Here is a 23,694-nt window from a genome sequence, read left to right as displayed (position 1 = left end):
TGTTTATTTATTTTATATATAGTAGTTTGTATTTGCTAATCCCAGACTCTTAAATTATTCCTCCATCACTCCCTTTTATCCTTTGGTAATATATGCCCAAGACTAGGATTGCTGGATCATATGACAACTCTATTTTTAGTTTTCTAAGGAGCCTCCATATTGTTCTCCATAGTGGCTGCATAATTTACATTCCTATCAACATTGTAGGAGGTTCTGCTTTTCTACACACCCTCTCCAATTTGTTATTTGGCTGCTTGAGGTGAACAGCCGGCTCACTTGAGAAGACCCTGATGCTTGGAAAGATTGAAGGCAAAAGGAGAAGGGGGAAGCAGAGGATGATGTGGTTAGATAGCATCACTGACTCAGTGGACATGAATCTGAGCAAATTCCGGGGTGAAGGACAGGGAAGCCTGGTGTGCTGCAGTCCAAAGAGTTGGACATGAATTAGCGACTGAACAATGACAATTAACAAGACTTCAAATTGTGTAGTTCATTTACAATGTTGTGTTAATTTCAGGTATACATCACAGTGATTGAGTTATACATACATTGAATCTTTTTCAGGTTCTTTACCCATATAGGTTATTACAAAATACTGAGTAGAGTTTCCTGTGCTATACAGTAGGTCCTTGCTGGTCTGTCGATGGACATTTAGGTTGCTTCCATGTCTTGGCTATTGTAAACAGTGCTGCAGTGAACATTGAGCTGCATGTATCTTTTCTTTTTAAATTATTATTAGAGTATGGTTGCTTTACAATGTTGTTAGTTTCTACTGCACAGCAAAGTGAATCAGCTTTACATATATACATATATCCCCTCTTTTTTTGGCTTTCTTTTCCATTTAGGTCACCCACAGAGCACTGAGTAGAATTCCCTGAGCTATACAGTGTTCTCATTAGTTACTTATTTTATACACAGTATCAATAGTGTATATATGGGCAATCCCAATCTCCCAATTCATCCCACCTCCCATCCCCCTTGGTGTCCATACATTTATTTTCTACATCTATGCCTCTATTTCTGCTTTGCAAATAAGATCATCAGTACCATTTTTCTAGATTATATATATATGCATTAATATATGCTATTTGTTTGTCTCTTTCTGACTTACTTCACTCTGTATGACAATCTCTAGGTCCAGTCACATCTCTACAGATGACCCAATTTCATTCCTTTTTATGGCTGGATAATATTCCAATGTATATATGGTACACATCTTCTTTATCCATTCCTCTGGTTTTTAAATTTTTTAATTTTTATTTACTTTTGGTTGTGCTGGGTCTTCATTGCCCATGCACAGGCTTTCTCTGGTTGCAGTGATCAGGGTCTCCTCTTTGTCACAGAGCATGGGATTCTCATTGCAGTGGCTTCTCTTGTTGCAGAGCACAGCCTCCAGTTGCGTGGGCTTCAGTAGTTGGAGCACACAGGCACACGAGTTGCAGCTCACAGGCTCAGTTGTGGCACATGGGCTTAGTTGCTCCATGGAATGTGGGATCTTCCCGGACCAGGGATCAAACCCATGTCCCCTGCATTGGCAGGCCAGTTCTTAACCAGTGGACAACTAGGGAAGTTCTATCCATTCCTTTGTTGATGAACATTTAGGTTGCTTTCATGTCCTGGCAATTGTAAATAGTGCTGCAATGAACATTTGGGGGCATGTATCTTGTCGAAGTATGGTTTTCTCTAGATATATGCCTGGAAGTGCAATTGCTGGCTTTTTATTTGTAGATTTTTTAATGAGGGTCATTCTGACCTGTGTGAGATTGTACCTCGTAGGTTTGATTTGCATTTCTCTAATAATTAGCAGAGCTGAGCATATTTTCATGTGCCTATTGGCCATCTGTATGTCTTCTTTGGAGAAATGTCTGTTTAGATCTCCTCCCCATTTGATTGGGTTGTTTTTGTTTTGAGTTGTATGAGCTGTTTGTATATTAAAAAAAAATTATTTAGGCTGTGCTGGGACTTAGTTGTGGCTTGAGTTGTATGAGCTGTTTGTATGTTTAAATTTTTTTTTTTTTAATTTAGGCTGTGCTTGGACTTAGTTGTGGCCTGTGGGGTCTTCAGTTGTGGCATGCCAGATCTAGTTCCCTGACCAGGGATGGAACCTGTGCCCCCTGCATTGGGAACATGGAGTCTTGGTCACTGGACCACCAGGGAAGTCCCTGTTTGTAAATTTTTTGAAATTAAGCCCTTGTCAGTCACATAGTTTAAAAATATTTTCTCCTAGTTGTCTTTTCATTTTGTTTATGGTTTCCTTTGCTGTGCAAAAACATGTAAGCTTGAGTAGGTCCCATTTGTTTTTTATTTTTGCTTCTATTTCTATTGCCTTGGGAGACTGACCTAAAAAAATATTGCTACCATGTATGTCAGGGAATGTTTTGCCTATGATCTCGTCTAGGAGTTTTGTGTCTTATATTTAAGTCTTTAAGCCATTTTGAGTTTATCTTTGTGTATAGTGTAAAGTTGTGTTCTAAATTCATTGATATACATGCCGCTGGTCCAACTTTCCCAACACCACTTGCTAAAGAGACTGTTTTTTCTCCGTTGTATATTCTTGCCCCTGTGTTGAAGATTAATTGACCATAGTTATGTAGTTTATTTCTGAGCTTTCTGTTCTGTTCCATTGATCCATATGTCTGTTTTTGTGCAAATACTACACTGTTTTGATTACTGTTGCTGGGAGGATTATGCCTCCAGCTTTGTTCTTTTCCCCCAGGGTTGCTTTGGTAATTTGGGGTATTTTATGATTTCATATAAATTTTAGGATTACTTTTTCTAATTTTGTGAAAGATAGCACAGTTAATTAAATAACAGGGATTGCATTAAATCCATAGATTGCTTTGAGTAGCCCAAGCATTTTAACATTAATTCTTCTAATCCAAGAGCATGGGATCTCTTTCCATTTATTTGAATAGTCTTCAATTTCCTTTATCATTATTTTATAGTTCTCAACATCTAAGCCTTTTACCTCCTTAGTCAGATTTATTCCTAAATATTTTTGGGGGGGCAGTTTCAAAAGGGATTTTTTTATTTTGCTCTCCCTTTCATTGTTAGTGTGAAGAAATGCAGTGGATTTCTGTTTGATCCATGCAAATGTTAATAAACCCATCAGAACCATGAGTCAGAACAATCCACCTCAAGCCAGTCTCCTGGAGCCTTTCTCCTCTCCTGGGAGTGCTCCAAGGATAGTCCTGTGTCCTCTCAGGCAAAGCAGATGCTGGTCAACAAGCTGTGTGTAGAACTTGCCATGAAGTGGCTTCTTCATGCTCTGTTTCTGGGATCCTGAAAAAATGTTTTTGAGGTCTACCTGGAAAGTCTGGTTTTGGAAACCCAGTTGTTTTCCTGGGTGTCAGGAAGGTTGTGATCCAAGAGAATGCATCATAGTTTAATTTGTTTATTCATTTATTTATTTTGGCTTGCTCATGGGCATTGAGCAGGGACTTCTCTAGTTGGGGTGCGAAGGAGCTTCTCTTGCTGTGGAGCTTGGGCTCTAGAGTGTGTGGACTCAGTAGTTGCAGCTCTCGCGCTTAGTTACCCCACAGCATGTGGCATCTTAGTTCCCCAATCAGGGATTGAAGCCTCATCCCCTGCATTGGAAGGCAGATTCTTCTCTTTTTTTTTGCCTTTATTTTCAAAGGCAGAGTCTTAACCACTGGACCACTAGGGAAGTCCCAGTGCATCATGGCTTTAAATGAATCTGGAACTGAAAAGCACGTTTTGTTTTTAAATTTACATTCAGTAACTAAATTGAAGGAGAGAATGATCATCTTAAAGGCAGTGATCTCTTAGATCACTTGGAAGAAATATCTCAAAACACACCAGTAACAGAGAAAAAGAAACCAGGAAGGCAGAGACTTAAGAGGACCAATCCATATTGAGCTCAGTGCCAATCAGATTTCCCTGAGCCAGTTCCTGTGGTCAGGAGATGCCCCTTCCTGCCTGTGGTCTCTAAGGTCTGAGCCTGCATTTTAAGTACACCCAGGTGATGCTAATACTGCTGGACCACAAGACAGCACTTTGAGCAGCAAGAACCTTGGCATGGTTTGCCTCCTGTGTAACTGAAAGGGCTTACCACTGTCTCCACATTCTGTTGATACGAACTGATGGAAGGCAAGAGAAAGGATGAGGAAAATAAGCAACTTTCCTTTTTTTAAAAAAATATTTATTTATAGCTGTGCTGTGTCTTCGTTGCTGCACACAGGCTTTCTCCAGTTGTGGTGAGTGGGGCTTCTCTCGTGGGGAGGACAGGCTCGAGGGTGCTCAGGCTTCAGCAGTTGCAGCACGTGGCCTTAGTTACCCTGCGGTATGTGGGATCTTCCCTGAGCAGGGATCAAACTCATGTCCCCTGCATTGGCAGGCAGATTCTTAACCACTGGACCACCAAGAAAGCCCTAAACGAGCAATTTTCCTTTTTTAAAATCTCATCTTTTTAATTTAAAAATTTCAAACCTCTGAATATTTGAAAGAATAATGCAGTAAACACCTATGTACTTTTCACCTAGCATCACCAGTTATTAATATTTAAACAATTTTCTCTTAAGGACATGCTTGAGAACCTAAGTTGCTCACATCACTTCCACTGTTGTTCACTGGTAAAAACTTTGGCATATGGTTTCATCTTGGTGCAAAGGAGGCTAAGAAGTACAAGCTTAACTTGTTAGCTCTTTGCCTGCTAAAGGGGGTACTGTTCTACTACTACATGAGGATGTGATTAATCAGTTGTTTTTAAAAAAGAAAGGAGGGGACGGACTTCCCTGGCAATGCAGTAGTTAAACTTTGCCTTCCAAGGCAGAAGGTAAGGGTTTAGCCCCTGGTTGAGGAGCTAAGATCCCATAGGCTTCCCAGCCAAAAACCCAAATCATAAAATAAAATAAAAAGCAATATTGTAACAAGTTCAATAAAGACTTTAAAAAAATGGTCTACATTAGGGGAAAAAAAAAAGAGGAGGAGGAAGACAGTGGATACTAGGGGAGAATTACTCTGACACACTGACTTGCTGGATCTTGTAACCAGTTCTCACTTCAAAGTGAATTTTGGAAAGACTGCAGCTATATTTGCAGCCCATCTCTAGAAAATGTATAGGACTTCAAGTATGCATTTTATACCCTCCTCACTCTTGATTGTTCTATCCTAAAAGATTTTTTTTTACAAGTTTGATTATATTCGTTTATAGTTATTTTAAACTTATTAAAGTTTTTTTAACAAGTTTGATTATAAGTTAATAACGACACACTAAATATATAGAATGCTTGAAATGCCCTGAATGGACCAAAACACATTAACCACAGCATTTTTGCTTACAACAGCATGTTTGCTGTACTTAAAACTGTAACTCTACAGAGTTGTAAATTGTATTATATTTTGTCCATAATTTTTCAGCTTTTAAAATAGGAACTTAGAGAAACTGTTACTAAAAGAAAATATAAATATTATATAAGCTGCTTTACACAAATCAAGGTTCCACCAGCCACTAACATCTTATTGTGTAGACAACAGACTTTCTGGGTTGTTACATATCCCCTTGTTACACTACTCTTGATCTGTTTACTTACCTTTCAGACTTCTAATCTCTTTAGGTACCTTTTCATTGTCAAAATGTTAAAGAATATGCATTTAACGTTTATAAGATAGTGTGATTTTAGACTGTTTTAATCTGTCATAATGTCTGTTTGGGTGTGAATTAGGTCCTTTGAGGGTTGATCATTTTAGCCTGCTTACTCCATCCTTTGGCCATATTACCAGTGAAAGGTATTTGAAGGCAAAGGATAAATATATCCTTTAAAGTTAACATCAGATTTTGCTCAACACAAGTCCCTTAGTAACAAAGTTTGAGTTAGTTTTTGTGATGTAGACCAGGGGTCACCAGTCCGCAGGATCTAATGCTGGATGATGTGAGGTAGAGCTGATGTAATAATAATAGCAATAAAGTGTATAATAAATATGCTTGAATCACCCCAAAACCATCCCATCCCTGGTGCGTGGAACAACTGTCTAACATAAAAACCGGTTCCTGGTGCCAAATGGGGTGGGGACCGCTGAGTAGAGCCTCCTCCAACTTGAGGGCAACTGACACTCCTCCCCCTGCCCCCCTCTCCCACTTTACACGGGAGAAACTGGACTCTGGCTGCCGCGGACGTCCCGCGCTGAGCCGGGTGGTGCTGCCCTCCAGCCGCCGTTGGCCACCGGATCACGCTTCCCTAGCTGGAAGCCCCGTCAGACGCTGCGGATGGAAAAGCTCCAGCCCCAAACCAAACGAGAGGACCGCTGGCCAGGAAGTGGACGGCTGCGAGCCTCAGCGCTCAGCCCAAGAACCCGAGCCCGCCGGCTACCAACCGGACCGCGCCTCCGGCGTCCCCGCCCGCCGGGTTCGGGCCGCGAGGGTCGGCCCGATCTGTCCAGCCCCTCAGCCGGCTCTCAGAGCCTCGCGAGCCTCTAGCAGACGCGCCCCCTAGAGGTGCCTCCGCTGCTCCACCGCTGACGTCCCAGCTTCTCCAGTGTCCACTCTCTCCGATGCCCGGCTTCGCGCCAGGCCCGCCCGCTCTTAAGATGGCGGCGTCGGCGTCGCGAGTTGCCGCCCCACGTGGACGCCGCTGGCCAATGGGCTTCCGCTTGTGCCGCCGGCCCGGCGCGGGAGGCGGAAGTGCCTCGGGCCGCGGCTTCCGTCCCGGCTGCGGCCCCTGCCGGTTACATAACTGGTTGCGGGCGCCGCGAGGCCCCACTTCCTGGCTCCCTGCGAACCAAGGATGCACTGAGCCCTAGAACGCCGTCCGCTGCCGCCGGCTCCCGCCCAAGGTGAGGCATCCCGGGGCTCGGGCCTGCGGCGGAGCGCCTGGGCCGGCCAAGGGCGGGCGTCAAGGGAGGCAGGGGAGCAGTTCCGGCCCGGGGCGGCAGCGCCGTCTCGGGCTCCTACCGGGGTGCAGGGGGCCAGAGGCGGCCCTGGCGGGGCGTGGGACATCCCGTCGGTTCGAGGGAGGGTGGGGAGCGGCCCCCTCCAGCCAGCGCCCAGACATCTCCGCGGAGTTTCAGGGCGATCACAGAGCTCGCGTTTCCCGGGGCGAGGAGGGGGCCGAGGCCCCAGTCTCGGGGCGCCTCAGGGGCGCGATCCCGATCCTTTTGCTTGGGCTGCCTCCGTGCCAGGCCTCGGGACGAGCTGGCGGGGAGATTTGGAAGCAGAGGGCAGCCTACCCCTTGCTGCCCGCCGGGCCTCGCGGGAGGTGCCGGGCCCGTCCTTTTCACAGTCCAGCGATTTGCCGCCTCGCCGGGTCCCACCGCTGCTTTGGTACTTGTTGCATGGGTTGTAGTTACTTGGCGACTTTTTTGCCCTCCCGTGAACTCTGGAAACTCTGGAACTCTTTCTCAGTCGTCTCCGCTTGTTACTCCTTAAGCTGTATATGTTGGTTAAGACAGCTCAATTCCTTACATTTTGGGGTAAAGGTTGGCCGTGCAGACCCTTGCACCACCGCTGACCTCTGCCCCGTTGATTGGGCGCTTCCCATGTAACAGAGGGAATCTGTAGTCTCTGGTTTGTTCCCCTGAGAAGATTTTCAGGGAGGCTGAGCGCTTTCCCTGGACCACTAACAGCATTTATCTGTGTGTTCAGGAAATGATGGACCTCGGGGTCTGGGGATGAGAGGAGGAGTCACTCTGCCATAAACGTGGCTATTGGCTGCTTTCTTGGTCAGTTTTCACTCTGCCCAGTCCTTAAGCCATACCATTTTGTTAGTTTCTCTTGAAGGAAAGGGATAACAGCCCTACAGCCCTTTGGTACCTGGACTGGTTGTAATCAGAGAGTCAGAACTGAAGAGAACTTTGCTGGGTGCAGATATTTTACTGGAGCACAGAAGGCAGAAAATTTAATGTTAGCGCTTAACTGCCTGAACCGGGAAAGTCAGTATGACTGCAGGTCAGTGGTAGAAATACCACATTCTGTGAAGCACTTTGTATGTACAGATAAGTGTTAGAAGTCCTTTGGCCAACAGTACTGGCTTGTGAGGCAGGGAGAAAGGGTAGTCTTGGACAGCACTGAATTAAAAGCAGCTGGAGCAAAACAAATCCTCTCTTCTTGCAAAAATCCCTGAATTGCTTTAAGCTCAGTTTGAGAAGAAAGGATTCAAGGCCAGAAGAAACTCAAGGGTGGCTGAAATAGAAGTCCCTGTCATTTAACAAGTGGTCATGGCTGAGCATGACATAGGTCTTCATCTCCCCTGTTGCACACTTTGGCCCTTTGGATTTCCCTGGTGGCTTAGACGGTAAAGTATCTGTCCCTGGGTTCGATCCCTGGGTCGGGAAGTTCCCTGGAGAAAGAAATGGCAACCCACTCCAGTACTCTTGCCTAGAAAATCCCACGGACGGAGGAGCCTGGTGTCCATGGGGTCACAAAGAGTCGGACACGACTGAGTGACTTCACTTTCACTTCACTTGGCCCTTTGAGAAGCAGTGTGCCTGGGCTCCTCCTTTGGGCCACAGTTTGCTGAAGTTCCATCTCAGTGTATTTCCAGAAGAGCTGGATTTCTATGAAGATGGTTAAAACCTGTAAGTAACAGAGTCAGTGCATGGTGTGATGTTCACAGGCCAAAATAAAAAATACACACACTCTTTTAAAAGGTCTGTGTGTGTGTCTTACCTTTAGCCTCTTCCCACTGTCACTTACAGTGACTTTATCACCATGTTTATTTTAACCGCACCCACTCTCAGACTTCAGATGTGACCTGTTGATGTTGTTTGGCAACTTGGCCTCTGCCTGTGTTGGAAGAAAATTCCTGGATGTTAGGAGATTTGAGAAATGAAGACACTAGAACTAAGAAGGGTGGGGCCATCATTGCTCACCTGGTGCTCTGCCCCGCAGACTGTCCCAGCCTCAGTGGACTGGCTCGTAGCAGTTTGTCTTCTAGCAGCTGAGATATGTTTAGACCAGGTGGACCCAGAATCCTTACCTGGCATCAGCCACAGGTATTGAGTTCTGAGTATGAGGCAGTGCAGATCTCTGCCAAAATGCCTCGAGTTCTCTGCTCGCTGCTGATGGCTCTCCTACCTGAACAGAAAGCTGGCTGCTTGTCAGCTGCCAGGCCTTCTCTTAAATGGAGGTTCCTCCCTCTCCACAGCTTCGCCTCCACCACCTCCTCCCCTGACTTCTTTTTCTGGAAGAAACCCATGGAGTCCTCCTAGCTCTCCCACCTCAGTTCCTCGTTTGCTGAAATGAAGATTAGGATCTAGATCTTGCATCCTGCTTCCGTCCACATGCAGTGCTTTCGAGTAAAACACTGATCTGCAAAGTGATGCTGGAACTCCTGGGTCTCTTTCTGGCCAAGTTGTAAGGTTGAATTTCATTCAACAAATGTTTCTAAGTGTCTTTGATAATTCTGGGATCAGACCTCCTTCCCGAAATATGATGATTTTAGCGTGACTTCTGATCAAGGCTGGCTGGCAGGCCAGGTCAGGGTTCCCTGAAGCCTGGTGCTGATTAAAGAGAGGCTAAAGAGAGACCTGTGTGTTTAAAAACCCTTGACACTGCTCTGAACCTGAAATGTTTGCTCAGTGCCTCTGGAGTGATGGGAGGACATCTGAACAGGGAGCCAGGGCTTTCTGCACGTAGTGGTTTGGGGTCTGTGTCAGCAGTTGAACCAGTGGTCCATTGAGTGCCGCTCTGCAGAGGCTGGCCAACATGTGACGGTCACCTCGAGGCGCCCACAGCAGAGTCTGGATGGTCAGGGTGTCACCTCACATGAGGGCCCATCAGTCCCTAGTCCTGTCCTGAGGGCCTCTCATACTCCCCATCTCCTCACCTGAGGCTGACTTCCAGCTCAGGCAGGGCCAACACTTGGAATACTGATGATGAGAGGCACCTATGAGTGTGACCACATAGAGATCTTAAAATGCCTCTTCCAGTGAATAGACTCTCTTAGTGTCAACGTTTAAGGTCTATACCTGTGAAATAACCCAGCTCTTGCACACTGATGCCAGACATAAACATTCTAATAATATTCACAGGTCCAGGGGTTAAGATTCCAAGCTTCCAATGCAGGAGGCGTGGGTTCGATCCCTGGTCAGGGAACTAAGATCCCATATGCCACATAGCCAAATTAAAAAAGATTTGCATTTGTAAAGAAGTAAAGAGGAACTGATTGGGGAAAAGGACTCAGAACAAATGTTTGTCCGCTTGCTTCCACAGGAAGACCAAAGAAAACAGACCACATTGAAAAAAGAAATTCTTCCAGTTCTATTTCTTGTTGTTATTAAACAGTAAATTGTGTTCCTCTATTTCCTGCATTCTTGAAATAGGACAGCAAACTATTTGGGCAGAAAAGTAGTGAAATTTGAGCCCATCTTAAAAATAACTGAAAAGAAAGCAATTTCTTTTTCTAAAATAGTCTCTGGGTAGTTGTCCCTTAGCTGCTGAAAGGATTTTTATCTGGACAGTGTTACTACAACAGTGTTTCCAGAGTTCCGGTAGCACTGAGTTGTTTGCTCCTTTCTAACAACTTGTTTCTTTTTACATGCTTCCTTGTGATTCTAGTTGTAAACTATTGAGAAGGTCTTGCTGGCCAGATATTTGCTGCTCTTTCTACTCTTAGCTTCAAATTACAGTATTGTTTCTCTTCTGGCCTCCTGTGTTTAACTTCTTTGTGGAAATATTCAGAAACATACAGAAAAGTACTCTGCTTGACATTTGGTCCTGCTGTTATGTACCAGTGAAACCTCCACCTCAGAAGCCCCCTCGGGCCCCGTACCCACTAAGCCCTCTCCTATTTAAAAAGTTTGCTTTTAAAGAATCTGTTAACCTTCATTTTACTGAGGATGAAGTGAGGAGGGGGCTTTTGAGTTTTTGCTTCATGTTGTGTGTTGATTCTTATTTTACCATGAACAAAGTTTTAAACAGCATTTAACAAATGGGGGATGTTCCTTTTTAAACCTTTTTCGGTTTTTTTTAGATGGTTGTCCTGAAGCCTTTAAATATTTTTTAAATTGATTTTTATATGGCCACTGAATTTTCTTTGTAATAATTGCACAGGAACTCTTTAAAATATTTTTCTTACCAACAACTGCCTCCTCTTTGCTTCATTACAAGTATGGGTCTGTGTTTATAATGTTTATTTCTGGCATCAGTGCATAAATGCCGTGCTATTCCAAGGGTATGGGGCTTAAACATTGGCACTGAGAGTCTATTTTGGGGCAAAATGGATAACCATTCTACTTATAATTTGAAGAGACATTATAAAATCCCAAGTTGTTACAATTAAAAACAGATTATTGTAATGTAAAAAATGTGTTCTGAATTTTCACATATCACCTGGAAGTCTTTATTTTTTTCTGATAATAAAAACAAGCTCATTGTTTAGGGAAAAAAAAACTCAAATGAGGCAGAAGTGAGTGATGTAAAACAGACGTCTGCCTTAATTTCACAGGCAAATGCTGAGAGGAGGTTGAATTTCTTTTTAAAAATAATTTTTGTTATGAAAGTTAACCACATGGTCTAGTATTAATTTATACCTAATTTGACCCACTTTCACATTTAATATCTGTTGGATTTTGAAGGATCTTAAATACAAACCCAGGGACGCAGAGATTAAAAAGTCAAATGTAAAAACAACAAAGCCCAGCAGAGTGAGGTGGAAAAAGCACAAGTGCTGGAAAGGGCTGGGGTGGGGGCTGATTTGCTGAAGGGGCAGCGGTGAGAGACAGGCAGGGTTTCTGAACCCGAGACTGCCATGGCTGTGCTTTTCCCTTTCAAACTGAACTGCCAGCAGCATCCATTTCAGCCCCAGACCCGGGCAGTGCTGAGGGGGCCCGTCTCTGTAAGAAGTCATTCTCCTTCTCATCCTCGAGAATCTGGTGACGGCCCGAGTTTCAAGTGCAGATCCCGCACGTTCACTAGTCCCTGGAAGAGAATTTGGCACTTGGCAGTCACGGCCACCGTTTGCAGAGGGCTTACTTCTACCCGCCTGGCAGGCGCTCTGCACGTGTCCTGTGAGGACTTCGGTCCCCGCTTCACAGCCCTGCCAGGACCCAGGGCCTGCATGTGGCAGGGGGAGCCAGACAGTGCGTGTGCACCGGACGTGTGTGGCCTTGAAGCCTTGCCTTTCCCTTGGACTCCGCTGCTGTAAGAAATACTGTGAGCCACTGATCCCTCTTGGTTTTGGCAGGGAGGGCATGAGCTGACGCACGTGGGATGGTTCGGGACTCTGTTTCTCCTCCTGGAACTCCTGATTCAAGGAGGCGGATCAAATAGTCAAGGAAAACACCTTGAGTGATGCTTGGGGATCTCCTGCCTTCTCCTGAGGCCTTGGGAGGGGAGCATCCCCTCCGACAGGTGTGTTAACCCCTCCCTGCTCAGCCTGCTGGATGGCATTCTTTGTGTTCACTGATGTGCTGTTTGCCTCGGAATTCCTCAAGCAAAGGAAGCGTTTCTGAGAGTATTTAGGTAAAAGAGCAAGAAAACACACACCTTCCCCACCCGCTCCAGCCCCGCCAGTGATCAGAGATGTCCATCTTTGCTCTTTACTACAACCACAGTGTCTAGTGCGGGGCCTGGGTTTTCAGTACAACTTTGATAAAAAAATGAATGGATTCTCTTTGCGATGGGGGCGGTGGTCATAAAACCTCTGGCCCAGAGGGAAGCACGGGCTGACCCTGGGACTGCTCCGGACCACTGGTTGTTGTCTTGTTTTTAAGTCGAGAGATGGTTCACGTGCTGCCCAGACGGCAGATCTGAAGTGTGCAGGTGAACGTGGTTGACGACCCCGATGGACATGGGAACATTGTCACCGGTCCCGCGAGTCAACCTATGCCCCCCCATCGAGGTCCTCTGTCCCCCACCGCATTCTCATTGCTCTTACCGTCAGTTTCTTTAGCCAGTTTTAGAATATCACACAAATGGCATCCCCCACTGTTAACAGTTCGCGGGTGAAGTGATGTGTCTTAAATTGTGTGTGAGGGGCCTGTGGGCTCCCCTTGGGGCATCATGTGGCGGGCTGTAAGAGGGAGGTGCTTTGAACCCACAGTGCTGGGTGTTTGTGTCTTGTCTCCTGTAAATTATTCATATTTCTCCTCCTACTCTCAGGCTTTGAAAGGCTCCCAGGCTGCTGCAGAGACAGCTCCCACCACCCCCGCCCCCAGATGGCTGCTCACTTGAACAAATGAGCTGAGCTGAGCGTTCACGGTTTCCCTCACTCCCTGCTCTGAGCCCTTCAGCCCATTTTACTGATGAGCAGGGTGGTGCCATGTGTCCATCACTGGCTTATTTTTGCTTTTTTGCGCCATCCATCCTGAAGGCAAGAGCTTGGAATCTGTTGGGTTTGTCGAGCCAATAAGCCTGGTGCCTGCAGAATTGCACATTGGAGGGCCCTGGTGGTCTTTAACTCTGTACCGTGGACGAGTATGCACTGATCTTTCCCGTGCTTTGTTTGAGAAGGGGCCCAGAGTGCAGGGACAGGCCAGGGTGGTGCTCTGCCCCATGGGCGTTGTGATGGTGCCAGGAAACCCCTCCCAAAACTAGAGCAGTCCCATCCCGAGTCCCCAGGTCCTGAATCCCCAGCACTTGGCAGCTGGGGGGTGGGGTGGAAGATACGCCTGAGATGTTGGAGTTCACTCTGTCTTCTGGTTGGGCACGTGCAGTCCCTTGGGAAGTGGGGTCTGGGAGCGCACGCCCAGGTGATCAGGCATCATCCCCAGCCACCGCATGGCGTCAACACAGGGACCCGAGAGGTCATTTCAGCTCAGAAGGAAGATGACTCTTGCAGACAGCCCATGGGGACGAGGTTTAGGGAAGGAGAAAGGACAGATGGAGAGGTGAGAGGGCTGGTCCTTCATCATCTTGGAGAATCCAATTTCTGTCCCTTCTAGAAATGTTCCTCTCGCCCACCCCCGAAGGCCAAGGGCAGGAGGCAGACCTAGCAAGCCCGGGAGAACTCTTGCTGCAGGCCTGAACTGTGTCTTCTGCGCAGTGTGTCCCTGCTATCGTAGGATTTGTGTGTCTGTGTCTTCGTAGGGAAATGCATGGAAAGGTGGCCTGTGTGCCTGTGCCTCCAGCCCCCTGGGGCTCGGGACAAAGGGCTGACTCAGGGGCTTTGCTCCGGTTCACCTGCCGCCTCTGTCCTCCAGTGAGTCTTCTGAGTCCTTGTCCCTTAAGCCCATAGGGCAGCACATAGCAACAGGAGGTCAGTACTTGGCTGAAGGTTCCAGGTGGACAAGCGGGGTCCCCACAGGTGTCAGACGTCAGTCTCCCGGCCTCTCCTCCAGTGGTGGACCAGCACTGCCCACCGTACCCCTTCCATCTTGACCACCCCCCACCCCCCGAACATCCCTTTCTCTCTGGCACGTGGGTGCCGGATTCTCCCTCCTCCACTCCAGTCGGTTGGGGTCGGGCAGATCAGGCACAATAATATACTACATTTCCCCTTAGTTAGATGTGACATGTCTCTATTTTTAAATCAAGGCATCTAAAGAATGGCCTTTGAAAACATCCAAGTACTTTTAATAGGGATGTGAGAATCCACAAATAGCTGTGTGTCTTTGAGGCCAGTGTTCTTCGTGAACGCTGAGCAGGGGAATCCTGCCCCTTTGGTCAAGAGCATTGTCACAAGGACACTAGGGTGAAAATGTGTAAATCCCAGGACTGGCAAGTTGCTCACTTATTATCAGTCTCTCCCTTTGCCGTCACTCCTCAACCTTTAAAATGTTTTAAAACCAACTCTATTGATGTTTAATATACATACAACAATATACCCAATGAGTTCAATATATGAATATATACGTTTGTGTACGTAACCACTGCCGTCAAGATGCAAAACATTTCCGTCCCCTCAGGAAGCGCCCACCCCAGCCTCTTTGTAGTCAGCCCCCTGGTGCAGGTACCACAGGTCAAAGCCTTGCTTCCTGGTGCTCCTTGTGGCACCAGCTCCCCAGGTACCCAGCATCTGCCTGCGGCCGCGCTCTGCAACTGAGATTGTTGGTCGCTGGCACTTGTCCTGCCAACTCTGGGGAGAGACTGCGGAGGGTGAGCCGGCACCTCCGGTCCTGCAGCTCCTCCTGCGGAGCTCAGAGGACCCCAGCTCTTGGTCGAGAGCCTGGTGGGCACAGCCAGTGAGACACCTGGAGCTCTGTCAAGGGTGATGCGGGCAGGCAGTCTTGTCACCCCGTTTCTCAGGCTGGCCTGTGCTCGTCAAACCCCAGACCAGCCTCCTGGAGCTGGTCTTCCAGGGAAGAGGAGGGTGTGGCACTTCCGGCAGCAGGAGGGCTCTGGCCTTGGGCACCCTTTGGCCTCTGGCATTGCCTGGGCCCTCATGGTGTCCCCTGCACAGAACTGTCATTTCCCCCGCCCCAACTGCAACTTTTGTTAAGGAAAATTTCAAATGCATAGAAAAATGGAATGTGTAAACAGTCAGTTCTTGTTTTATATAAACCTGCCACTTTAGATGCAACCGCTAACAGCATTCTGTCACATTTGCTTCCTAAGCAGTTGAAAAGATTTTGAGTTATTTAGTTTTAAACCCGATGATGCCTCACTCTGAAGTATTTCAGCAGAGCATCTCGAAGACCATCTACAGGAGCACTCCACCTTCCACATCTGAGACAGTAACAGGTTCATAATCATTTCATAATAAATTCATCTTCTGGCGTCTAGCCCATATTTAAGTTTCTCCCAAATGTTGTTTGACTTTTTGTGTTTTCCAGAAGGAGTTTGCACATCATGTTTGGTTGTAGGTCTCCCTGTCTCTTTCATTCTACTTCTGTTTTTTTTTAATGACATTGAGTGTTTGAAGAGAGCAGGCAGCTGTCATGTAGAATGCCACCCATTCGGTGTGTGTCAGATGTCATGGTGCCCATGTACCGGGTGGCCTGGAGGCTTGATCTGCTTCAGACCCAGCACTTTAGGCAGGGGCCCTAAGGGCTTTGTGTATTTTACTAGAGGCACTGGCAAGCTGGCCTCCATCCCTGGGGGTCCTGTGGCTGTAGGACCTCAGGGGGCGCAGGGTTCGGCTTTTCCTTGGCAATTGCTTGGTCCTGGGTGTGTAGGTGCTTCGTCGGAGCCCATGCTTGACCCTCCTGTCTGGGTTGAGCGTAGCTTCCTGATTTAGTCGTTGCAACTCGTAGCCCCTGATTTGAACCTCCGGCATCTCTCGAAGTCTTTCTCTGTACATGAATCTTAAATCTCCTGGATGAGGGAGGAGAAACAGCCCACCCCGTAAGTGCCACTCTAAATCAAGCAGGTCCCTGGGGCCCCCCAGCCCAGGCCTGGGGCCGTTGAGCTCTGGGTCATAGGATGCCACTGACCCAGGCAGAGAGGCGGGGCCGTGTGCCCTCCCAGTGGGGGAACAGCGGGTGAGGGGAAGCGGGGTGGGTGTGGGCACTCAGTGTGCAGCTCAGTGGGGCTGAAGCAGGAGAGAAGAGAGGCCAGCTGCCCTCCACGGGGCTCAGGAGCGTCCCCGGTGAGCAGGGAGGGGCCCTTGGGTATCCCCATCCTCCCAGGCCTTCTCTGCAGGGTGGGCTGTCTGTGATGCCTGGTGCGGGAACACTCATGAAGGGAGAGGCCTCCACCCGTGGGGCCGCTGTGAGCCTTCCCATCCCGCCAGCCTTGCAGATTGCCTCAGGAGGAGGTTCCGAGGGGTGTGCTGCCCTCCTGACGCCCCTCCCCCACAGGTGTGAATGACAGAGGCGGTGCCGTCAAGCGCGCTCAGCGAGGTCAGCCTGCGCCTCCTCTGCCACGATGACATAGACACCGTGAAGCACCTGTGTGGCGACTGGTTCCCCATCGAGTAAGTCCAGCGGGTCTGCAGGTGGGGATTGGAGTGGGGATTGGGGTGGGGGTGGCCGGGGTCCTGTGCACAGAGTGCTGAAGCTGGGGGGCTCGCTATGTTGGTGCCTTGGTGACCGAGAGCCCCCTCACCCGTCGGGGCCCCAGGCCCTGCTCCCTGGCGCCCCTGGTCTCTCTGCCCCTCACCGTGTTCTTATGTCAGTTACGAGACAGCTTCATGCAGTGCTGCTTATGACATTCAGAAAACCAAGAAGCAACCTAAGTGTCCCAACAGAAAGGAATTGGTTCCCTACATCAGGGGATGTACACGCAGAAGTACAGTATTATCCAGCCAGGGGCAAAGAAATCTGTCTTCGAGGTTTATATGTTTGTGTGTATGTGTGAGATAGTAGGTGAAAAAAGAAGACCAGAAGCCAGAATATACCACAATCCCTCTTTTATTTGAAAGCATGTATAAGATAAAAGCTTAGGAGGAGATGTGCCATGTAGCAAATGTTTTTGGTAATTCTTTGGCTGGATGATTAGCAACTATAAGTTTTGTCTGGTTTTGCTTGTCTCTGTTTCCTGCATTTTCCTATAATAGGCTCGTAGAGCATTTATAGTGAGGAAAAATAGTACAAACTCTTAAAAACTGAAAATAAACACAATCCTGCCAGCATCACATCTCCATGAGTCTCAGCCTCAAACCTGTTGAAGCCGGCTGCCCACCCCTTACTTCCCTGATGGGAGTGTGCTGTGGGCTAGCAGTGGCTTCATAGAAAGTGACCATCAGCCCAGCAGTCCCACCGCTGGACAGGAATCCAGCAAGTCTGTGGAGTAGATCCTGCTGAGGGTAACCTGGGGCAGATGGAGCCTCACCGGCCGGAGTCTCTGGGCTTCTGAGGAGCCCGGCCTTCCTGCCTCCTTGGAGATGGCTGGGCTGGAGGCCTCAGGTTCTAAAGACGGTGGACAGAACTGTAGTCCCCTCGGGTCGTGTGATGGCTCACTCCTGGCCGCTGTGCCAGCTTGACACTGCTGGTCAGAAGGTGGGACTCACAGGGACCAGGAGAGGAGGCAGGGTGATGCTCAGCTTCTGTGGAACTTTCTGGCGGGGGCAGGGGGCAGTGGCCTCTACAGAGCAGACCCGAGCAGAGCACCTCCCTGGGTCTCCAGGGGTGGTCCGAGACCCTCCTCTGCTCTTGGTCCCAAGAAAGGAATCCCAGGCTAACCTAGCCCGTCAGGAAACCACCCCTCACTCCCACCTGTCCGAGTCTCCTGGCTTGCAGCTGACTCTGCCTTTTCAGCACTGCCTCGCTGCTCTGTTCCCTGCTGCCCTCGGGGCTCTTGCTGAGCAGCCCCAGCAGCTCTGGACACACCTTACCCTCGTGTGCCCCAAACTCAAAGGCCACTCAGCAGTGAACGGTCCCATCTGGACAGATAACGGCTATCAGAAGTTGCAACTCTGAGGGTGATGCACTTTGGTGGAGACTGGGTGGTGGGCAGACCCTGAGTGGTGGACGGAGCAGCCAAGGGTCCCCCGTGGTTCTACTCTCTGAAGCACAGCGGTGGTTGGACCTGACCTTCGGCCTGTCCACCTGCGTTTGTCTCCTCCTCAGGTACCCAGACTCATGGTATCGTGATATCACCTCCAACAAGAAGTTCTTTTCCCTCGCTGCAACCTACAGGGGTGACATCGTGGGGATGATTGTAGCTGAAATTAAGAATCGGACCAAGATACACAAGGAGGTGAGTGTCTGCAGTGATGGCTTAGGGGCTGACACCTCTGGACGCTACCTGTTCTGGGCCCCATCCTCGGGAGCCTAGATAGCGTGTGAGAGTCCTAAGTGGTTGGTTTCATTCTGTGTGTTTGTGACACAGTCATACATGCATTAAGTTGCACGACCTGACCGTGGGCTTCACAGTGACCACTGTGAAATAGGGAGGAGGGTGATCGGTACACTGGCTTCCTGTGGCTTCGAGTCACAAGAGCTGGAAGGAGGCTTCCTCCCTGAGGCCGGAGGTGTGTCCGCCTGGATCCAGGTTAACTGTGGGGCGGAGGCTGGGGTGAGAACGGGCCTGGCCGCCCCTGATCCAGCACCTGGAGCCACTTAGCGAGCACGGGATGGAACACAGGCCGAGTCAGAAGTGTCCTTTCCAGTGAGGGAGTGAAAACCACACACACAGCAGAGCCTTCCGGTTCTTTGTGAGGCAGAAGAACATGAGAACCTGGTCTGGGTCAGCGGCGTGACTCTCAGTCCGGTGGTCCATCTTTGGAACCAAGAGGCCACGTGGGCTGTCATGTCTCTCGGCCGCCCCCACCTGCCTCCCCCTGTACTCCAGGACCCCGTGGGACTGTGTGGGGTCCTTCAGTTACAGCGCCCGCGCCCCGTGGGGCCGCCTCGTCTCCTGGCACGAGGACTGACACGGACCGAGGGCCCCCTGAGCGGCGCTTCTTCCCGCCGTGACGGCTCTGGTCCAGCTTTGCTAACCCTCCCACGTGGTCTGCCACCCGCCCCAAGAGAAGCAGCTTTGCACGTGTTCTGTTCGCAGCGGTTTCTCACGGAAGGGCCCACAGCCTCTCGCCTCCATGGGGGTGGGGTGGCTCTCCATTGTCCCCTGTCCTGGGGTCTCCTGCCCTGGTGTCCCCCCAGGTGTGTGTCCCGGAAGTCGGCCTGGGAGCTGTGCGTGTCCTGCAGTGGGACCAGGGCCTCCACTGCTGACCCGACCGTCTCTGACTTTCTCTCTAGGACGGAGATATTCTGGCCTCCAGCTTCTCCGTGGACACACAGGTCGCGTACATCCTCAGCCTGGGAGTGGTGAAGGAGTTCAGGAAGCACGGGATAGGTAAGGGGTGGCCTGTAAGTAGGCCCAGCTCACCCTTGCTCCCTGCCGACTCTCTCATAAGACCTTTTCGGTCTCTTGCTCTATACCTTGGCCTTCTGTCAGGGCCAGACTCGTACCCTTCCTTCATTCCCTGCCCCTGACAAGTCTGCCGGCCCCACCCTCTCTCAGCCTTCAGCCTGTCTTCTTTTCACGTTTCACCGGGTCTTTCTGCTGTGGCCTCCTTCCCAGATCTGGTGAGATCAGATGAATAACCCCTCCCAGGCATCCTCATTAGAGAATGGGCCCCTCTTACCGTGCCTCTCACCACACCCCCAGCTCACGTCCGGCCCCAGGGTTTTCTTGACTAAGAGTAGAAGTGTAATTGAAGGAACAGTCCCAACCGTGGTTTATCGGATGCCTGCCACCCTTGAGGGCCCTGCCGCCAGCACAGCTCCAAACTCCTGTCCCACGCTGCCAGTGAGCGTCAGGGTCTTCCCTCGTAACCCAGGCCCATCCATTCCATGCTTTCCTGGGCTAAGAGGGCAGTGAGTTGGGAGGGACCATGGCCGGCTCACATCCTTGTCCGGGACATTCGAGTCTCACCTGACAAGCCCCATCAGGGGGTCGGATGTTAGGGACTCCGGCGATGGGTGGTTCTGGAAGGTCAGCCTTTGCCTCATGCTCCCTTCCCCTGACCACCCCTTTCCTCTCACCCCTCAGGGTCCCTGTTACTTGAGAGTCTAAAGGATCACATATCAACCACTGCCCAGGACCACTGCAAAGCCATCTACCTGCACGTCCTCACCACCAACAGCACAGCCATAAGCTTCTACGAGAACAGAGACTTCAAGCAGCATCACTATCTCCCTTACTACTACTCCATCCGCGGGGTCCTCAAAGATGGCTTTACCTATGTCCTCTACATCAACGGCGGCCACCCGCCCTGGACCATCCTATATCCTTTCTCTCGTGGGGGTGAGGGGTGGTGGCTTCCTAGTGGGGTTTGTGCACCAACTGAAGCCATGGTTGCCTTCACGTGGCATCCCTGAGGCCAAGTTCATGGGACCCAAGTGTTGTGGGCAACTCTGACCAGCACCTCTTGACAGGATATAATGGTCTGGGTGTGGATGCTGGGAAAGTAGGTGCTTCCTGGATGTCAGCCTGGCCCAAGATCCATCCGTCAAGTATCTCCTGAGAGCCTCCTATTTGAGGTCGAGGGGGATACAGCAGTGACTAAGGCCGACAGAAACCCCCGCTCTAGTGCTGACAGGGAAGAAAACAAGCACGGGAGGCGAAAAGAGTTGTTTGTTGATTTTGAACTCTGGATTCAAACCTTCCTTATCAGGTGCGTGACCCAGCTGGGTTTCCCTGCCCTCCACCCTCCTCTTCAACCTTCCTCTTCAAGGGCCAGTTCTCTCTGGCCCTTGACAGATTTGATGGAGGCCAGGAGACTTCCTAACAGTCACAGGGAGCGGCCCCCAAAATAATGTGTGTGTGTGAGAGACAGAAGTTAAATGAATGAGTCCAGGCTTTATCCATCTCATAGGGAAATAAACGGGAAAGACGGGTGACCCAAAAGCTTGCAGGCCTGGCTCACGTGAAGCGGGGAGCTCTCTGTAGGCATCCACAGGGTCAGGACTGCAGACCCCTCCTCGTCACAGGGACAGGGCCCTGCTTAGGGGCAGCAGGAGCTCTTGCTCCACCAGACCCCACCCACGGCACCCAGTCACGTCCAGCCTCAGTCGGGTCTGGGTGTGTGGGGCTGCACTCAGAAGGTGCTATGTTTGCACAGCAGAGCCCCCTCCATCTGGTGGGGCTCCCAGCCCTGCAGAGGCCGCGCAGGCTCGTGGCCGCCCACAGGAGCGGTGTGTTGTGTGCAGGCAGGCCCTGCAGGTCACCGTGCTGACCGAGTGGTCCAGGGCGTTGTGGCAGGTGAGGTGGAATCTTCCTTAACGGAGCCGCACGGACTACATCCAGCACCTGGGCTCCGCGCTAGCGAACCTGAGCCCCTGCTCCATCCCACACAGGATCTACCGCCAGGCCCAGAGCCTGCTCTGCAGCTTCCTGCCATGGTCGAGCATCTCCGCCAAGGGTGGCATCGAGTACAGCCGGACCATGTGACGCCAACCAGGCAGCCTCCGCCGGGCCCCACCCCCCGGCATCTGGCGGACGCCGCCTTCCTGGCCATCTGACTGCGGCTGTCCTCTGCAGAGGAACTGGTGGCCACCTGCCGGGCCCGTCGGCCCGCTCCAGCTGCAGGCCGGTGCTACGTGGGTTCGGGAGCAGAGCAACGTGGGGCATGCCCTGTCTCCCCAGGTACCCCAAGCAGGGGGTGCGGGAAGCGGAGCAAAACCTAGGGGGTGATGGTCAGGGAAATGGTGGGGGGGGGCACGCCGTCAGCAGTGAGGACAGGCAGCCCCAGGTGGGCATCTGCCACACAGGTCATGGGTGACAGAGCCCAGGGCCAGGGGGGGTCCCTGACCGCTTCTCGGAAACTTGTGGAGGAAAAGCAGAGTCCTTAAGCCCTGGCCAGAGCGTTGTCTTTTCACGTCCTAAACTCCTTTTTTAAAAAAACATACTTACACGGTTCAAAAGTTGAAAAGTTACCGAAAGATCAAGTTTCTTTCCCCTGGGCCCCGGGTGCTCAGCTTCTTCCCAGGGCCGTGGTGCCACCGTGTCCCCGGCCGTGCTTCCCTGGGTGTACACGTGACCTTGACAGCGCCGGTGGCACCCGCTCACTCTCTGAGCTCTGGCTGAGTGCTCAGCCCGGACACAGCCACTTCTGAGAGCCATGGGAACACCAGGGTGCACTCGTGCGTGGACACGACCTGGAGCAGGTTGTGATGGGGGCCGAGCCCACAGAGCAGGGCTCCGTGGCCTCCTGGGCTGGCACCCCTGTTGGTGCCATGGTTTGTGCTGGGGCCGAGGGGAGCTGGTGGTCCCTGGAAGGGACTCTGGGCCTGGAGGAGTGCCAGTGCCTGGCTTGGAGCTCCTAGGCCAGTTCCCCGGGGTAGGGGCAGAGCATTCCCGCCCCGGCCTTCACCCTGCTCCCTTCTTGTCTACCCCACAGGCTCTCCCAGGCCTCCTACCCGCTCTGAAAACCTTCAGTTCCGCTGAGCCCCGGCCCGGCCCTGCGTGTGCACACCGGCCTCACGGGCGGCTCTGGTGGCAGCATTCACTGGGGTCTGTTTTTTCCGCTGCCCCGGGGCGCAAGGCCTTGGGAAGGGGCTTCTTCTCTGTGCCCCTCACCGGCCTCCCCCACTACTCAGCCCGTTCCTTCCAGCTCCTTCCTCCAAAGCCAGAACTAACTTCTCGGAGGGAGGAACCCAAGTGTTACAGACACACTTGACCCTAAAGACACAGGAGCCTGAGAACAACAAGGGGTCGAATAGCAGGAACGCCAGCCCCTCGTCCAGAACCAGCCCCCAGAGGCCCGGGGGCTGGGAGCAGTCTGATCCCTCCACCTGGGGCTGGGGCTCCTGGGGGACAGCCAGGGAGGCCCCTCACCCACAGCCTGAGCTCCGACTCTCAGGCTCTGCTCCCCACATGGGCCTCAGGATAACAGGCTGGATGCTCACACCCCTGCCTGGAGGATGAGTCCTCCCACGGGCTGGCTCCATTCTGTCCCGGGTGACCGGAGCTGCCCGGCCGACGGTGGACGTGCCATTCACCTGAGCTGCCGTGGGGAGCCAGGCTGAGGATGTGTGCTGACAAGGATCCCCAGGGTCCTTGCCCCCCCCAGGTCCCCAGCCCTGTGAGCTGCAGCTCCAAGACCTGGCTGGATACAAAAGGGACGGGACGACGCTGCACACCGCGTTGACCAAGTGAGACCCGGCCTTTGAGGCTGGGGGCAGTCACGTGCCTTGTGATCCCTCCGCCTCTGGGGCAGAAACTCTGGGAGGAGTGTGCACAGATCCCCCAGAGCTACTCGCTGCCCGCCCTGCCTTCTGGAGCAGACGGGGTGGTGCAGAGTTGTGCATGGCCCAAGAGCTGGAGAGGGAACACGGCAGGTGGGGCTGTGTGACCGCGTCCTTCCCTCCCTTGGAACTTCCAAGCCTGGGGTCTCCTGGGATGAAGGGCATCTGGGCAGAAGGGCCTTGGCCTCCCCTCCTCTGAGCTGACATCAGCTTCACGCTGAGGCC

General features: G+C 51.1%; 1 protein-coding gene across 1 annotated transcript; it reads left to right on the top strand.

The window, feature by feature from the left end:
- The first annotated feature begins 6,679 nt into the window (after window positions 1-6,679).
- NAA60 (N-alpha-acetyltransferase 60, NatF catalytic subunit) lies at window positions 6,680-21,802 on the top strand. Its single transcript, XM_068967613.1, has 6 exons — window positions 6,680-6,792; window positions 16,636-16,751; window positions 18,346-18,475; window positions 19,477-19,573; window positions 20,273-20,507; window positions 21,517-21,802. The coding sequence occupies exons 2-6, from the start codon at window positions 16,642-16,644 to the stop codon at window positions 21,671-21,673; spliced, it is 729 nt and encodes a 242-aa protein (XP_068823714.1). The 5' UTR covers window positions 6,680-6,792; window positions 16,636-16,641; the 3' UTR covers window positions 21,674-21,802.
- Window positions 21,803-23,694: the final 1,892 nt, after the last annotated feature.

This window comes from Capricornis sumatraensis, chromosome 3 (genome assembly GCF_032405125.1).
Source record: "Capricornis sumatraensis isolate serow.1 chromosome 3, serow.2, whole genome shotgun sequence".
Classification (NCBI taxonomy): Eukaryota; Metazoa; Chordata; class Mammalia; order Artiodactyla; family Bovidae; genus Capricornis; species Capricornis sumatraensis.
This window is presented reverse-complemented; position numbering and strand designations above follow the sequence as displayed.

Coding starts and splice junctions, on each gene's coding strand:
- NAA60 (XM_068967613.1), top strand. CDS start 16,642: ATGACAGAGGCGGTGCCGTCAAGCGCGCTCAGCGAGGTCAGCCTGCGC. Junction 18,476..19,476: donor GGACCAAGATACACAAGGAG/GTGAGTGTCTGC, acceptor CTTTCTCTCTAG/GACGGAGATATTCTGGCCTC. Junction 20,508..21,516: donor CACCCGCCCTGGACCATCCT/ATATCCTTTCTC, acceptor ACGGAGCCGCAC/GGACTACATCCAGCACCTGG.